Source organism: Danio aesculapii, chromosome 7 (assembly GCF_903798145.1).
Source record: "Danio aesculapii chromosome 7, fDanAes4.1, whole genome shotgun sequence".
NCBI classification, from domain to species: Eukaryota; Metazoa; Chordata; class Actinopteri; order Cypriniformes; family Danionidae; genus Danio; species Danio aesculapii.
Window position 1 is genome coordinate 2,947,141 of NC_079441.1, and position 18,629 is coordinate 2,965,769.

Sequence of the window (18,629 nt, forward strand, 5' to 3'; positions counted from 1 at the left end):
TCGTGCTGCTGCGTTCTGGAAGCAGCTGAAGAGGTTTGATAGAATTAGCTGGAAGCCCGGCTAGTAGAGAGTTGCAATAGTCCAGTTTGGAGAGAACAAGAGCTTGAACAATGAGTTGAGCTGTATGTTCAGATAGGAAGGGTCGGACCTTTCTGATGTTATAGAGTGCGAATCTGCAAGATCGAGCAGTTCTAGAAATGTGGTCAGAGAAGTTCAGTTGGTCATCAATTGTTACTCCAAGGCTTTTTACCATTTTGGATGCAGTAATGGTTGCCCCATCCATCTGGATTGAAAAGTTATGGTGAAGAGTCGGGTTGGCAGAAACTTCAAGCATTTCCGTTTTCGTGAGGTTAAGCTGGAGATGATGATCTTTTTATGTCATGTTTTATCATTTCATACAGTTATTTGTAACTAATTCCAGTGCAAGAGAATTATTGTCATTAAATCTTTTTATTTTCAAGTATTTGTGAATTACAAAATGCAGCCTGTAGTTTAATGATGATGTCACTATCATCTGACCCTAAACAGCAGCACCTTAGTGAATATAAGTATTCGAATAATTAATATTAATCAATATTACACCTGCTTAATGAAAATCAGATGATTCACTACATTAATAAAATAAAAAGAAAGGTAATAAGATTAAGCCATTGTGGTCCACTGATCAGCATGTTGCGTTACGATGCTGCCGACCCATGTTCGAGCCTCACATTAATAAATAATTTATTTTTATTTTTTCATTTTTATTGTTAAGACATATAATACTGTTTGGGTTGTTGAACATTTGAAGCTCTAAAGCAGCTGTTTTCTTCAAAAAGACGTGACAGTGTCATTAGAAACTGAATTGAAAATGACGTTATTGTAATCTAGTAAATTGTGAACTGAGGTGGGCCGGTCTAAGGCTTGAAACTCCAGGGCTGAAAAGGAGTCCCACTCCGGCCCTGATCAACAGTAATGAATATTACAGCAGATCCTTCATTTAAAAAAAGGATTGAATATGAACACAAACCTGTAAAGATCAGGAGCGACTGATGAAAGTTTAGTGTTGAAAAACACAACTTATGCAGATGTATGGGTGGATCTAGAATATCACAGGTACATTGTGAATTTCCAGATAAATCTTCTGCTATTTTCAGAAACTATAATGAAAGGGTTTTGAATAATAACACAATATACCTCAAGTTATCTCTAAATAATGTTTGTAGCCTATGTGCATTTAGTCATGAAAATAAACTTATAAAGACTCCCATTAGACCTATTTTTGACTGTCTCCACCTTCTGTAAAATATACATTCAGCTTCAATTATCATCAGGTAATTCAGTCTAATGTTCATCTTTTTGTATGTTTACTCCTATAAGTTTAATAAACTTGTGTGAAACATCTATTTTTCTTTGCTCCTCAGTGTTTGGACTCTCACTGAACTTCAACTCTGAAAACTGGACTGACACGGTTTCAGTTTTCTAAAACATCTATGTGAAGCTGCTTTGACACAATCTACATTGTAAAAGTGCTATAGAAATACAGATGAAAAAAACAAACAAGTTAAACGAGTAACAGAATGAAATGTTCACTCATGAGTATTTTGCATTACTGTACTTTAATAATTGATTCAGTTTACTGCAGATTATGCATTTGTTGTGTCAGAAGTTTAAGAAAAATGTATTTAAAATGTACCTGTAATTCTGGAATGAGTTATATACCGTCTGACTGACAGGTTTAATATATGCTACATATGCAAACACATTTTTGTTAAACCATTTTTAAAGATATAGTTTGAGAAAATGCAATAGTATCTGGATTCAGCCTTGATGATGCATGCTGAGATTGCATTTCTCAGAGTGATGCAAAGTTGATCACAATGTACTCAATTGAGCTAGTGACATCACTGTGACGGGTGAGGTTAGGTGAGATTGCATCTACACCTGGTCTGCATCCAGAACAGTCTCAGAAAATGACCTACACTAGACTTCAGGAAACACTGAGAACAGAATCGCTCTTGTTGTCAAACTCTCAAACACCAGCAGGAGGGGCTACAATAAAACCATCACACCTGCAGAAACACTCATTCCAGGAAGCTGAAACTTCTGTACTAAATCTGAGCCAAACAAATCAACAGTTAAACACACTTTAATATATGCACTACATTAAACTTTCTGATTACTGTGATGCTGGAGAGACATTAGCAAATAAACAGGAGACAAGAATACTGACTGTAGATCAGTTTATTTCATCTGATGTTCTGTTTAGTTCAGGATTTAGGATCAGTCACAATTTATACCCAAACTTCTCTTCTGCCTTCCTGAATAAAGCAGATTTCATTCAGCTGAGACACAAATAATGATTTACTGAAGATCTGCTGCTCACAGAATCACATTCAGCCAGTCATTTATATGATCAGAGCAACACATGAAGAGACCAAACACCAGCAGATCCAGAAAACAGTTTCTGAAAACACACACACATCACATCTAAAGCATCTTACACCTTAAACAGAAGAACCCCAAACCTTAATCTTAAACATTGGCGTTAAGAGAGCTCATTATATTATGATAGAACCTCAGAACCTTCAAAAGAACAAACCAAATATATAAAAGTTGAAAACAGTGAATATAAGTAAACACAGACACATCTTCTCTCAGTAGTTAGTGCAGATGAAGTTGAGTCTGTGAGATTCAGGAAGGCTGATCCAGGTGTGATCTCCTCCAGACTGAACTGCTCCTTTTCTGTTCTCCAGTCCGCAGTTTTCCGGTGTGCTGCCGTTCCCTGGAGCCCAGTTCTGATAGCACACCATGTCTCCACTGACCCAGAGCCACGTGTTTATGCTGCAGAAGTTGTGTAAACCCAACCACACCGCCTCAGTAGACGCCAGTTTAACCACGTTCATCACCTCATACTGCATCTCCACTGACTGAACCGAGACCAGATCCACATGATTCTGTGTGCAGTATCTCAGAGCTTCAGACCACGACAGATTCTGCTGGATCACAATCAGTTTATCTGGACACAAAACAAAGCAGAAACTAGAGAGAGACTGATCAAAAACAACATGCAGAACAAACACTGTGGAGGAATTTGTCATGTCAGACATGTAGAGTCAACTTTAAGAGATCTGGAGCTGATGATGGATTGAGTGTGTTTGGAGGATCTGCTCACCTTCATGACACACGAAAGGAAGCTTGCTGTCACAAGAGAAGTCTGCCCACCGTCCCAGAACCTTCTGACTGATCACCGTACAGTTTTCAATTCCTCCATAATTATCAGGTTCAGTAGTTTTCCAGTATCTGAATGAGGAGTTGCTCTGATCTGACCACTGCCATGAGTCTCTGAACAGACCGATCCAGACTGCAGATCCAGATGAGTTTCTGTCCTTAATGAACTTCTCCAGCTGTTGATTCTCATTCTGGTTCCTCACACTGACCAGATCAGTGTGATTCTGTCTGCAGTAACTCTGAGCGGCTCTCCAGGTCATCGACTGATTGACAAACACCAGTCCTGTGCTCACTTTAAATAAACAAATACATTTAATGAATGAATGAATGAATGAAAAAGAAAACAGGAACAGTGGAAAAACAAAAACATGGAAATAATAATCAGAAATGCTTGTGTTGCTAATAAAGTAAGTTGTCATATTAAATAATATTACAGAGATTTGCCAAATCAGAACATCTGATACACATATACAGATTCATATTGTGTTCTTTTTTTATTACACCTTTAGTTTTTATCCATAATATGTTTACATGTGATACTGAACATATTTATACTCATGCTGTGTACTTATTCTTGTGTGCTATTTACACTTAACATGTAAACATATAGGTGGCGCAGTGGGTAGCACATTTGCCTCACATCAAGAGAGTCGCAGGTTTGAGTGCCGGCTGGGTCAGTTGGCATTTCTGTATGGAGTTTGCATGTTCTCCCTGTGTTGTCGTGGGTTTCCTCCGGGTGCTCCGGTTTCCACCACAAGTCCAAAGACGTGGTATAGGGGAATTGGGTAGGCTAAAAATGACCATAGTGTATGAGTGTGTGTGTGTGTGAATACGTTTCCCAGTGATGGGTTGCGGCTGGAAGGACCTCCACTGCATAAAACATATACTTCATAAGTTGGCGGTTCATTCCGCTGTGGCGTCCTCAGATTAATAAAGGGACTAAGCCGCAAAGAAAATGAATGAATGTAAACAGATAATGTGACAAATTTACATCATATTTCATATTGTCAGATGTAACCCAAAGGTACATATTATTATTATTATTATTTATTCATTTATTCATTTTCTTTTCGGCTTAGTCCCTGTATTAATCAGGGGTCACCACAGCGGAATGAACCGCCAACTTATCCAGCATATGTTTTACACAATGGATACTCTTCCAGCTGCTGGGAAACACCCATACACACTCATTCACACACATACACTACGGACAATTTAGGTTACCCAGTTCCCCTATAGAAAATGTGTTTGGACTGTGGGGGAAACCGAAGCACCCGGAGGAAATCTACGCCAATACGGGGAGAACATGCAAACTCCACAGAGAAATGCCAACTGATCCAGCCAGGACTCGAACCAGCAACCTTCTTGCTGTGAGGCGATCGTGCTACCCACTGTGCCGCCATAGTTTATCATATCAATAATAATTTATAATTATTAAAATAAGTCAAAATAATCAATATTTTGCGGATGCCCTTCCAGCTGCAACCTAACAACGGGAAACATCCATACACACTCATTCACACTCATACACTATGGACAATTTTAGCTTACCCAGTTTACCTATATTACATATCTTTGGACCGTGGGGGAAACCGGAGCACCCGGAGGAAACCCATAGGGAGAACATGCAAACTCCACACTGAAATGCCAACTGACCCAGCCAAGGCTCAAACCAGCGACCTTCTTGCTGTGATGCGATCTAGCTACTCACTGCGCCACCGTGACATCCATATTCTAATTATTGTTTTTTAATTTCTTTCATATTTGTCCAGGTGTCTTCTTAACCTCAGACTCTACTCTTCAGTTCAACTGTAACGCTAAAACTCAGACATACAAGAAAATGATAATGTATTGCCTAATATATCACTTTTTCATGTTTGACCCCATATCTATTTTTCTGTCATAGAGGTTTGTACTCACTGTTGTTGCATATGAAGAATGAGGTGTCACTACACGGCCCAACAATCCACTGTCCGTTTCTCATAACAGCACAATCATCACTGCCGGCTGGTTGTCCAGATGCCCAGTTCAGAAAGAGTGCAGGATCACCTGATGACCAATGCCATTTATAAACACTCGTCTTCTGAAGACCAATCCAGACATACTGCTTAACATTATAATTCACACGTTTTATCTTCTGCCAGACAAGTACATTTCTCTCACTCTTGATCATGTAATTCATGTTGTCAACAGTGGCCAGATCTGCGTATTTCTCTCTGCAGTATCTCTGAGCTTCAGTCCAGTTCTTCTTCTCATTTATAAAGTGATACTGACGCTGAACACATTCAGATATGGAGCAGAGAGCTGTGAAAGAGGTACGTTGGTTTAGTGTTTTTCAGAACAGAGTCAAACCTAATGAAACTATAAACCATAAATAAAACTACAAACACACTCACCAATGAGGAGAAGAGGGAAATATAGAGTTTGAGCCATTTCTGAGGAGGAGAAATATAAACAATCAGGTTCATTCTAGAGCAAAACCTTTCAGCAGGTAAAAGAGAAGCATAAATGCAGAATACAATGCAAAACAATCAATAAGAGCATCAGCAGATGTCAGAAGTGTGTTTGTGTGTATAATGTAGATGTGTGTGTTCTGACCTCAGAGGTGTTGTGTTTCTGTCCTCAGTCTGATGGTTCTGTCTGCAGCTTCAGACTGTGTGATTATTTTATATCTGCTCTCATATGTCATTCAGCACGTCACATCATGTTTATTGCTCTAATGAATTTTCATATTTGGTTTCCTCTACTTCTACTTCTTTCCCCCTCTTTTTTTTTTTTTTTTTTTTTTTTTTTTTACTTTTTTTGCATATTGACATCCGTGTCCCTCAGCAGCAGTCAATATAATATGGAAAAAAATAAATAAATAAATTATATATATATATTTACAGTTTAAGTTTTTATTTTATTTTTTATATTTCCCAAATGATGTTAAACAGATTCAGGAAATTTTCACAGTATGTCTGATAATATTTTTTCTTCTGGAGAAAGTCTTATTTGTTTTATTTCGGCTAGAATAAAAGTTAAGCCTATAACCCAGTTAAGCCTTTAAAATGCCCCTTTAAGCTGTATAGAAGTGTCTTGAAGAATATCTAGTCTAATATTATTTACTGTCATCATGGCAAAGAGAAAATAAATCAGTTATTAGAGATGAGTTATTAAAACTATTATTAGAAATGTGTTGAAAAAAATCTTCACTCCGGTAAACAGAAATTGGGGAAAAAAATAAACAGGGGGGGATAATAATTCAGGGGGCTACTAATAATTCTGACTTCAACTGTATGTGTAAGTAAGTGTGTTAAAAAAATATATATATATTTATATATGAAGAGATGCAGATGCAAACCCTAAAGTTTCTTTTTATATGTGAACAGTAGGCTACTCTTGCACTTCATCCGTTATTATTGGGCATCTCATCTTCCCATTCTGCAAAGCCCACTCTCTGCTTTTTCGCTGGTCCACTGCCATGTCCCGCTACATCCACCCATCCACCCACCCGCAATTAATCATAATGTATTTTTTTATGCCCCGACCCGTGGATTATCCGCAGCGCCCGCGGATATAACCGCCATCCGCGCATCACTAGCGCAGTTTTGAGGTAAGGGACGTTTTCATTTGCCATTCACTGACAGTCGGACAGCCTCATCCAGTTCATCAAACTCCATCTTTTAAAATCAAAAGCAGAATTAAACAGTCTCCTCATAAAGCCGGCGTATTAGCGCACTGCTACGTGGAAAACATGATTCGATTCGCGCTTTTTAATTGGTTCTTGGTATATAGCAGCTTTTACTGTACAAATGGCGTTTAGCGGCTTTTGCCAACAAACTGTTATTTCTGAATGCGCTGACGCTACGATTTATATGATTTGAAGCAAGACTATTTGTTGATGGTGTACTATGTGCCTAAAGCATTCACTCAATGTCATTAGCTCATTTTTAGCAGAAGTGGCGTTTAGCATATATATATATGAAGTGGCGCAGTGGGTAGAGCTGTCGCCTCACAGCAAGAAGATGGTTCGAGCCTCGGATGGGCCAGTTGGCATATCTGTGTGGAGTTTGCATGTTCTCCCCTGTGTTGGCGTTGGTTTCCTATGGGTTCTCTTTCCCCCACAGTCAAAAGACATGAACTATAGGTGAATTGGATAAGCTATATTGTCCATAGTGTATGAGTGTGAATATATGTTTCCCAGTGATGGGTTGCATCTGGAAGGGCATCTGCCGCATAAAACATATGCTGGATAAGTTGGCGGTTCATTCTGCTGTGGTGACCCCTGATTAATAAAGGGACTAAGCCAAAAAGAAAATGAATGAATGAATGTGTGTGTCTGTGTTAAAAATACAGCAGATTACTTCTGAATGTGTGTGTGTGTGTGTGTGTGTGTGTGTGTGTGTGTGTGTGTGTGTGTGTGTGTATTATTAGTTTTACTGTAGAATTGTTTGTATAACCTTTTGTATCACATTTGTTTATTTCACCAAAAAACCCTGTTTACATTTAGCTTCCTCCATATGTGTCTTCTTCTTTCCCCATATTTGCATGCTGACATCAGTGTCATTTAGGATCAGTCACGAATGTAGACATTGATCAAAATGTTATTTACATACGAACATGATATACTGTATGTACATCTTCTGATTTTAAAACAGGGTTTTGTATCTGTTTGGTGACTTTTTATTACCTGACCAAGGTCCGCATTCCCTGACAAATTCCCCTGAGGTAGGACCTGCTCTCTCAGGAATGGTCCACCACCTGGCACCTGTGGCTGTCGTGGTTCCTGGTTCAGCAGGCTGTGTCAATACATTTACATATGTATACATTTAGCAGATGCTTTTATCCAAAGCAACTTACACTCTAGAACACACAGCCAGAGCAGTGGACTGCCTGGGAGCAGTTGGGGGTTTGGTGCCATGCTCAAGGCAATCACCTCAGACGTGGGATATAGGTGGATATTTATTTAATCTTGCCACTAACAATCCCTGCTAATAATGGGACTCTAACCTGCGACCTTTGGATCCCAAGTCCAACACTCTAACCATTACCTGTCTCACCCTCCTTGTTTGCCCTCTTGGGATCTCTCTGTAATCTCTCACGCTGCCATCAAACAAGAGTGTTGGGGATCTAGAGGTATTCTTTGTCAATGATTCATGCCAGGAATTTGGGCTGGGCAATTTTCCCAAGGTTCCTATGCCTTATTTTAGAGACCAGTTAGTTTTGGTGGTTGGCTGAGGAGAAGTACAATATCTACACTGAGGTTGGCCCACTGGATTGTGTAAGCCATAACCCTTGCATACCATACTCAGTCTTGTCCCCTGTAGATCTCACTCAACAATGAGTGTCTCCTCTCTACAGATATCTTTAGAGCTGCGGGCTGGGTGACACCTAAACCATTCACAAAATTCTATTATTTTCAAGTGGACTCGATTTCTTCCCAGTTGCTGGGAAACAATGGTCAATTAGGAGAATTTTAGCTTGGTGATAAACAAGGTTATTATAGTTAACGAAAACGAACAAAAAAACGAAAACTAAAATGGAAAATAATTGTCGTTAACTGAAATAAAAATAAAAAACGAGTTAAAAAAAACTAGAACTAACTGAAACTGCATTGTGTACAAACAAAACTAACTGAAACTAACTAAAATTATAGCAAAACCTCCTTTGTTTTCGCATTTGTAAATGTATTTAATACATAATCTTACTGTAAGCCTTTTAGAAGTAAATTTATTTACTTCGCGCCAAATATATTTAAATATATTTACTTCGTGTTTGACCTGTACGGCACCTCAAAGTCTGTAGTCCTGCTGCCATTGGCCAGATCGAGCCGGTTCTCCTTCAGTCATCCCCGCTGTTGCTCCCGCGACAAAAACAATGAGTGGACATGACAGCAGCACGGTGACAGCATTAAATACAGAGACTTAAAACTATTACTTTAACACATTTGTACCCAATAATGGGTTTTATCTCTGTCTCGCAATTGCGAATTAATCTTTTTAACCGGATCTTCTAAGTGAACCGGTTGAACTAGTTCAGCAAATGGAACTGAATCATTTGAACGATTCGCGTCTCCAGTAAGCATTTATCCACAAACTACTTACTTTTTAACAAGCCTAATAACCCCCAACCCCCCCCCCCCTGATTCTAAATAATCCAATATATACTATTGTTCAGTTATTAGGACAGTAACATTACACTTAGCTCAAATTTGAGAAGCGGTGAACCGATAATACTGAACATGCGTGATTCAGTGAACCAAACACAAACAGTACATGACAGCCTGCTTTGACTGAACTAAACTTGAACAACAGCACAGAGGGTAAACATAGGGCTTAAATGACAGGATCTGGTGAAAAAACGTAAGTTTATTTCATAACAGAAAATTGTAGTGGAATTTAAATAAGTGAATGCTTCAGTTGAGTTGCAAAACTTTTACTGTAAGACATTTTTTCAGATCATGGTGATGTTATGTTGAGTCCTAACATCCACGTTAAAGATCTGAACTTCCTGTCACTACTGTGTGTCTATCCTCTGATGCAGCCCTGCACACATATTGTACTTAAGGCTGCTGTCTTGTGGGCTGTTGTATTTGAATTTGAAGATGGGTAGATGACAGTGTTCATGTGTCCTCTGAATACAGCTTTTAAACAATGTATCTTTAGTTGAGTTTATTATACAATATTTATTCTGATGATTTTGAATCTACAGTAGCACCTAACAATACTAATACTGAAACTAATAAAAACTAATCTAAAACTAAGCAATTTAAAAATACAGAAACTAGTAAAACGGTTAAATCTGCCTCTAAAAACTAATTAAAACTAACTGAATTTGTAAACAAAAATTCAAAATGAAATAGAAACTAAAACTAATGAAAAATCCAAAACTATCATAACCCTGGTGATAAAAATGCTTGATGTTACCTAATGGCAAACCCTAGACAGTTCCTCAAAGGCCCCAGCACCAACATTATGAAGCTGCAGGCCTGGCGATCCATCGGCACGCTCAGACCAGCACTTCCAGACCTATCGTTAGGGTTACATGTCCGATGTTGCTACTTGCTAGAAAGTGCCAAGATGTCCTCGCTGCAGTCTGTAATCATGATGATGTACTGGACCTAGTCCAGGGATGGGCAAACTCGATCCTGGAGGGCCGGTGTCCCTGCATAGTTTTGCTCCAACCCTAATCAAACACACCTGCTTGTAGCTTTCTAGTGATCTTGAAGACACTAATTAGGGTGTTCAGGTGTGTTTGATTAGTGTTGGAGCAAAACTCTGCAGGGACAACGGCCCTCCAGGATCGAGTTTGGCCATGCCTGACCTAGTCTAATATGTAGTGGACATTGTACCGCCTACTATGGTAACATCCATACTATGGTGACGGTTGAGTTTAGGGCAGGGGGAGTTGTAGGCGATCATCCATGTAGCGGACCTGGTCCACTACGTCATGAAGCTGTGGGCTGCAGCAAGGACTGTCTTGAAAGTACTGGTCTGAGCATGCAGTTGGGTCTCCGGACCTGCTCCTGCCCCTTTACCAACTGTCTGAGAAAATGATAGGTCTGAAAGTGCTAGTGTGAGCGTGCAGGTCTACACGTTTAGACCTGCATGCTCACACTAGCACTTTCAGACCTTTCAGACCAGTTGGGTCTCTGGGTCTGCAGCTACACCCTACTCCCCAGCACTGACTCTTACGTAGTCTGGTAAGCCTGCTTGGGATTAACTGAATTAGTTGATTGTTATATTATTTGAGTTATAATAATTTGACATTTTGTTCATGACAGAATTAGGATATGTTTCTGTCTATTTCTCGCAACACTTTGGCTGATGTGCAACCCTGAATAGTAATGTCTGAAAAGCTACAATGATGACACTTCACAAATAAAGCAATGATAATATAGAATAGTTATATTTATTTACATATAAACCATATAATATGCACATTGAGAAAATAAATAGCTCAGATTAAGTTGCCTCCTGCTCCAGCATTGACTCCCAGTTCTCCAGATCTCTCCTAATTTCTCAGTTGAATGAGCCTGAGGGTCCAGATGAGAAGTCCTGCACAGAAACAATACACATTGCGTTTGTTTAGGAGCCCAGCTGTTTAGGCAGTAATGTGCTTAAAACCTGCAGGAACTACTTTTGCTCTGTGTTTATCTAACAATAACCAAACACATTAGAATGCTCATCAGCCAATGAGAATCAAGCATTCAACAGCCCCCTAGAGTAACTTGAAATATTTAACATGTATAACCATTTTTGGGTAAGCCATAACAACATCTGATCTTTACATCTTCATGATTTCATTCAATAGATGTTAGACTACCTGCACAGAGCAGCTGGAAACCTGAAGCCGAGGTTGCAACTGGTGCTCCACTTGCAGTTGAATTTGTGCTCATCAGAGTCGCTGTTGAATTTGCAGACGCCGTAGAAATTGTAGACGCTGGAGAAACTGTAGAAGCTGAAGATGCTGGAGAAACTGTAGACGCTGAAGATGCTGGAGAAACTGTAGATGCTGAAGATGCTGGAGAAACTGTAGATGCTGAAGATGCTGGAGATACTGTAGAAGCTGCAGATGCTGGAGATACTGTGGAAGCTGCAGATGCTGCAGATGCTGGAGATACTGTGGAGGCTGCAGATGCTGCAGATGCTGGAGATACTGTGGAAGCTGCAGATGCTGGAGATGGTGTAGAAGCTGCAGATGCTGGAGATACTGTGGAAGCTGCAGATGCTGGCGAGACTGTCGAAGCTGCAGATGTTGGAGAAACTGCAGACATGGTAGATGCTACAGATCCAGAAAATGTTAGAGTTGCCGTTCCAGATGATACAGTTGTGGTGCAGTCACATCCATTGAAGACCAGAAGAGCAGTTACAGCAAAAAGACTCAAGTGCCTCATCTTTCTTTGGGGGTAAAAAAAAACATGTTAAGCTGAGCTGAGATTATATACATTAGTGTTTCCCAACCATGTTCCCGAAAGCACACCAACAGTACACAGATTCAGCCTCTTCCCAATCAAACACACCTAAATCAACTCATTAGAACGTAAGAAGAGACTCCAAAACCTGAACCAACCACTGTTGGCGTGTCTTCAGGAACAGGGTTGGGAAAGACTGATATGGATGATCGTTTGTTTCATACTGCAGAGTATCTGGAATCCTATTGTATTGTCCATATTGTATTACCCTTTGTATGTTGTATTCATACCAGATGATATATGCGCGAATAAATCATGCTAAAATAGACGTGTGAATATTTTGAGTTTACCTGCTTCATTCATGCATCAAATTCACTTCAGAATAGTCACTGATTTGCGTCATGGGCAGGGCTTTTGTCTGCCTGATGACTCTAGCTTCATTGCTAAATAGCTAACATGAATTTTATTGAGAGAGTATCTGTGCTTTTTGTGCTTTAGGAAGTTTAAAAAACAGTGTAGATTCATTCGGCGCCATGTCTAAGTCCACTAGATACTTTCAAAGGTGCACCCAGCTCTGTAAGTTCATCAACTCCTCCAGAAGCTATACCTGTTTGATGGAGGCTTCCAGTGGCGCTTCAGACTGAGCTGAGCCCAGATTGATGAGCTGTCTTCTGGTGTTGGAAAGAGGATTTTCACCTCGGGACATCAACAACAGGCACTACTTCATAACCATGCCCCAACATGCTCCTGATTTTTTTTGACGTGGTGAAACAAACATGCAAAATGCTCAACTATGCGCAAAAATTGTGCCGCAGGATGTCTATTCGCATCTTTACATTGACTTAACATTTAAATCACTCGTGCTTGACGCTCTATCCATGTCTGGTGTGAACGCAGCATTAAACTGCAGTTGTTGTTTATTCTTTCTGTAAACAATTCAGTTAGCCAGTCATTAAATCAGCATATACATCTCAACAATGGTGACAACTAAATATTCAGATGAACAGATCTGCTCTGAGCATCACAAAACCAAGCAACTAAAGTGAAAGCACAAACAAGAAAGAGTAACAGGGCATGCTCGGACAATTTATCTAATTCAGCTGCATGCTAGGACTACTAGTCAATTAAACAACCATATTTTCTGGACTATAAGCCGCTACTTTTCCTGAAGTTTTGAACCATGCGGCTTATACAAAGGTGCAGTAATTCTGTGGATTTTTCTTCCAGCGCTAGGGACGCTCTAACCGGAATTAGAATCAAAAAGACGTGGTATGACAAGTGGTGAGAAGTCTTACACAACAACAGGCTGATTGCGAAAAGCATACTTTTCTGAGGTCTGTCAGTGGATCCTAACAGCATGGAGTGCTGTGAAAGAATCCACCATCACCTACGGGTTCCGAAAGGCTGGAATGCTACGCGAAGAGAGCGGCGCACCTTCAAAGCTAACTTCACCCAACGATGACAGTGACACGGAGATCGAGACTGATGGAGACAGATGTGACGAAGTGCTTCTGAGGCTGTTCAACTCCGACACTGAAGAAGACGACTTCATAGTTTTCAGCGAAGATGATTAAAGTGACTTGTGGTTTCAAAGACAGGAGAAATTAAGCTAAATATATACCAGTTATTTTCTCTTGGTTCTGTTCCATTTATCAGCAAAGTTGCTGCCATGTTAAAAGGCACTGTTCGGAAAGAATGTGTTCAGGTACATTTCAGTACAGTTTCAGTACAAAATCGTTCCGTACATGCAGTAAATTTCAAATTTTTCAACATAGATATCTGCGGCTTATACCCCGGTGCAGCTTGTATATCATTTCTTTTTTCAAAAAATAGAGCGGATGCAGCTTATGTACAGGTGCGTTCTATAGTCCAGCAAATACGGTACTTCATGATGATTATGACACCTTAAAAACAGAGCCAACAAACCTTTTTAAACTTAATTACTGTTAAAATATGCTTCAAGAACACAATTATTAATGTTTAAACATAATATTTAAACATGCCAAAACGAATGTTACAATTCAAGAGGTAAACTAAAGCTGATGACTGAAACACTGATCACCACAATGACGACTCCAAATTAAACCGTCAACAAATCATTTAGAATGTGAACTATACGTTTGTAATAAGTGAAGCTAGTCATGTTATTTTTAGAGTTTAATCATCCCCCGCTGAGAGATTTACTTTCATTTCAGCTGATATTACCAATATACTATAGTGCAGTGTTTCTCAACCCTGTTCCTGAAGGCACACCAACAGTCCACATTTTCAACCTCTCCCTAATCAAACACACCTGAATCATCTTATCATAACATCAGAAGAGACTCCAAAACCTGAAGTTAATGGGTCAGAAAATGGAGACATCCAAAATATGTACTGTTGGTGTGCCTCCAGGAACAGGTTTGCGAAACACTGCTATCGTGGTCCCTTGTTAATTGAAATCCCCAGTTACATTAAAAAATAGCCCACAATAGGTGAAATCCACAAAGTAGTCCGCTTTATTTTTTACAATTATTATAGATGTTTTAAGGCTGTAAAGCCCCTCACTACACTATTTTCTCAAATAGGCATTCACATTTTCACACACTGCTCTCTCTTGCTTAAACACTTGCTTAACTTCTACCTTTATTAAGCATGTCTAAAAGTGCAGTTGTTTGTCTGATGGTTAGCATCTTCCTCTGCTTTTTAGTAATGAAATATAGAAATACGTTTATCATTAATGTTTCTTATATGTATAAAAACCCTCAGATGTGCAATTTTTTGAAGTCTAATATTAGAAGTACAAATTATCCCGGACCAGCCCCCATCAATCATAACTTTCTTCTTCTCTGTGGTGCTGCTATTAGCTGTTGTATTTTCTAATTTGATAGAATTGTTTTTATCATTAAAATGTTTCATATTTGTGTAAAAAAACAAGAAGTGCAATATTTTGAAGTGGAATATTAGAAGTGCAAAATATCCCGGATGAGCCCCCAAAATATTATTTCATCTCTGTGGCACTGCTATTAGATGTTGTATTTTCAAACTTTAATAAATGAAACATATAAATATGTTTATCATTTATATGTTTCATATTTGCATAAGACCCATTCGAACTGCAATATTTATAAGTGGAATATTAGAAGTGCAAAAAAAATCCCGGACGAGCCCCCATAAATTATAGCTTTCTTCCTCTCTGTGGTGCTGCTATTAGCTGTTGTATTTTCTGATTTGATAGAATTGTTTTGATCATTAATATGTTTCATATTTGTACAAAAAAAACCAAGAAGTGCAATATTTTGAAGTGGAATATTACCAGTGCAAAATATCCCGGACGAGCCCCCAATAGTTATTAATCTCTGTGGCACTGCTATTAGATGTTGTATTTTCAATCTTTAATAAATGATAAGATATAAAGTTATATAAGATATAAATATGTTTAGCATTAATATGTTTCATATTAGTATAAAACCCATTAGAGGAATATTAGAAGTGCAACAATATCCCCATTGATCATAGCTTGTTTTGTTGACATTATGTGGTTTGTTCGGGAGAAAACTTGCAAACATACAGTATAGCACTTCAGAGTTGCACTGCTAGCGATCAAACATTTATGTCAATTTAGCAAGCTGAACACATTCTGTACTTTACAGGAAACAGGGCATGGAAAAGATTGATTAACAATGGTCAATGCGCTATAAAAAATAAGCATGTCAAATGGCACTGTAAAAATTTGCGAGACTGCGAAAGGTCAACCGTATTATGGTGAGGGAACACTGTATTTCTTTATTGTATTCTTGTTTTTTTCTGTTTCCTTTAACAACAGGTGTTCATCACTAAATCTCAGCCATGTCATAATAAATTAATGATTTTGTCTGTGCCTCATGTTACTTTAAACAAGTGTGGACCCATATAAAAAGGATTTCAATATAAAACATACAATTATTGCTAAATAAATGACTGTACTAAATCTTTCTCTGTCTCCTTTAAAGAATCTAGATTTCAACATTCATGTTTTTAACTTTATTTTACTTAAAATACAGTTTATTCTTTAAAAAAAGAAAAGGAATTACCATGGAATTTTTCGGATGTCCTTGATCTTCAGTACTAGAAACGATTGTCTCCCAGAAATGTCTTGTAGATGAAGGGAAATGGTCATACATTTAGTTAAAGATGCATAATTAAAAACTAAAATAAAAGAAATGCACTCTAATAATCTTCAAGTAAAATTCTAGTATCATAAAAATCAGCACTCGTCATCCGCAGGGAATTTAGTTTAATTATTAATCAATCATTTATAATTTAATAAATAAAGCTGTTTTAACTATGAGATAAAATCTCTTATACAATTAGTAATGATCATGAAGGTTAACATACCTGCGCTGCTCTGTGATGCTGGTCGTCTCTCCGTGAGGTTTATAAGCTGTCAGATCTGTGATCTCATGGAAAGCCCTTTCTCACTCAATGGATAATTGTACGTTTTGACAATGATCAGGTTGTTTGGTATGTTATTGTTCTTGCGCTAGAGGTGATTTCCATCCTCTAGCAACAGACAGCACTAAATATCAACACTCATCACATCAATGTGAAGAGTCATCCCAGTAACCATTGTCCACTTTTCTATATTTAGAAATTATAATGATGAGAGATAGAAATATTTTTGATCATTATTATGTTACATATTTGAATAAAAACATCAGAAGTGCAAAAATATCCCGGACGAGCCCCCGTTAATCATAGCTTTCTTCTTCTCTGTGGTGCTGCTATTAGCTGTTGTATTTTTCATCTTGATAGAAATGTTTTTTTATCATTAATATGATGCATATTTGTATAAATTGACACAAGCAGTGCAATATTTTGAAGTGGAATGTTAAAAGTGCAAATATATCCCGGACGAGCCCCCAATATATATCCCGGACGAGCGCCCGTTACTCATAGCTTTCTTCCTCTCTGTGGTGCTGATCAAAGCTGTTGTATTTTCTATCCTGATAGGAATAGTTTTATCATTAATATGTTTCAAATTTGTATAAAAAAACACTAGTAGTGCAACATTTTTAATAATAATAAAGTGCAAATATATTCCAGATGAGCCCCCATTTATCATAGCTTTCTTCTTCTCTGTGGTGCTGCTATTAGCTGTTGTATTTTTTTAATCTTGATAGGAATGTTTTTTTTATCATTAATATGTTGCATATTTGTATAAAATGACACTAGAAGTGCAATATTTTGAAGTGGAATGTTTAAAGTGCAAATATATCCCAGACGAGGCCCCGTTATATCCCGGACGAGCCCCCGTTACTCATAGCTTTCTTCCTCTCTGTGGTGCTGATCGAAGCTGTTTTATTTTCTATTCTAAAAGGAATATTTTCAATCCTTAGTATGTTTAAAGTTTGTATAAAAAACACTAGTAATGCAACATTTTGAATAATAAAGTGCAAATATATTCCAGACGAGCCCCCATTTATCATAGCTTTCTTCCACTCTGTAGTGCTGCTATTAGCTGTTGTATGTTATGTACTTCATTAATGACAGTTAAAGAGCCCATATTATGGGTTTTTGAAAATGCCCTTCCATGTAGTGTGTAACATAGCTCTAAGTGAAGTGAAATATCCAGCTAAGGCTTAAATCTGTAAGTGTACAGTGTTTAAAACTATTGATTCATCTATAAAAGAGTCGACTCATAGTGCTTCAAACGAGTCGTCTTGATAACGAGTCATTAGGTGTTTCGCGATGACGCAGCTACGAAACACAAGTAGTTGGGCGCGCAAACCCGGGAGATTTGAAACCTGCGGCCCCACCCACTAACAGAAAAAAAAGTCTCACACACACACACACACAGACAGACACCGGTCGAATGAAGTCACGCTGTGCAGATGGATATTATGGACAGTCTAATCAAAGATGAAACATCAGCAATATAGCCCAGCCTTGAGCAGTTCTGAGTGCTTCTGAAAACGATATGCTTTCAAAGAAGACTTCATCAGTTTGTTAAAGGAAGGATCAGTATAGACTGTCAGAACATGGATCAGTGGATCATGAATCAGTTTCTACCCCCATTTCACCAGTGTAAGTACGTGCGATTAAAATTGTTGCCTCATTTACTCTAGCTTGCAAATTATGTATTTAGTTGTGTTTTGTTACTTGTAACTGCGTGTGCTGTATCAGGTTAACTCTTTATATTCCCATATCGCGTGTAAAGCCACGTTGAAAACGCGACGCGTGCCGCTTTGATTACGGATCGTCAGCTGTTTACACACATGCAACGGACAAGTTTCAAAATATTTCAGCTCAATATTATTGTCTCCTCGTGTGTGTAACGCACGGGTATTCGCGGATATAACTGAGCGCCGCTCCTCTATGGACGCGCCGGCTCTGTGTGTGTGTGTGTCTGTGTCTCCTCGTGTGTGTAACGCACCGGTATTCGCGGATATAACTGAGCGCCGCTCCTCTATGGACGCGCCGGCCCTGTGTGTGTGTGTGTGTGTGTCTGTGTCTCCTCGTGTGTGTAACGCACGGGTATTCGCGGATATAACTGAGCGCCGCT

At 38.7% G+C, this 18,629-nt stretch overlaps 2 protein-coding genes across 2 annotated transcripts; both read right to left on the reverse strand.

The window, feature by feature from the left end:
- Positions 1 to 2,610: 2,610 nt before the first annotated feature.
- On the reverse strand, positions 2,611 to 5,643 carry LOC130232745 (C-type mannose receptor 2-like). Its single transcript, XM_056462721.1, has 4 exons — positions 5,607 to 5,643; positions 5,131 to 5,514; positions 3,155 to 3,502; positions 2,611 to 2,998 (listed from the first exon to the last, which is right to left on the reverse strand). The coding sequence occupies exons 1-4, from the start codon at positions 5,641 to 5,643 to the stop codon at positions 2,637 to 2,639; spliced, it is 1,131 nt and encodes a 376-aa protein (XP_056318696.1). The 3' UTR covers positions 2,611 to 2,636.
- Positions 5,644 to 11,135: 5,492 nt separating this feature from the next.
- LOC130232588 (angiomotin) lies at positions 11,136 to 16,244 on the reverse strand. Its single transcript, XM_056462566.1, is given in 3 exon segments — positions 11,136 to 11,249; positions 11,518 to 12,092; positions 16,159 to 16,244. Coding segments are annotated over 3 exon segments (705 nt in total). The 3' UTR covers positions 11,136 to 11,205.
- Between the last annotated feature and the right edge of the window lie 2,385 nt (positions 16,245 to 18,629).

Excerpts from the sequence above, each read along its gene's own strand:
- LOC130232745 (XM_056462721.1), bottom strand. The coding sequence starts at position 5,643 with ATGGCTCAAACTCTATATTTCCCTCTTCTCCTCATTG. Across the intron at positions 5,515-5,606 it reads TTTCCCTCTTCTCCTCATTG|CTCTCTGCTCCATATCTGAA; the intron begins GTGAGTGTGTTT and ends CCTCTTTCACAG. Across the intron at positions 2,999-3,154 it reads TCCTTTCGTGTGTCATGAAG|ATAAACTGATTGTGATCCAG; the intron begins GTGAGCAGATCC and ends TTTTGTGTCCAG.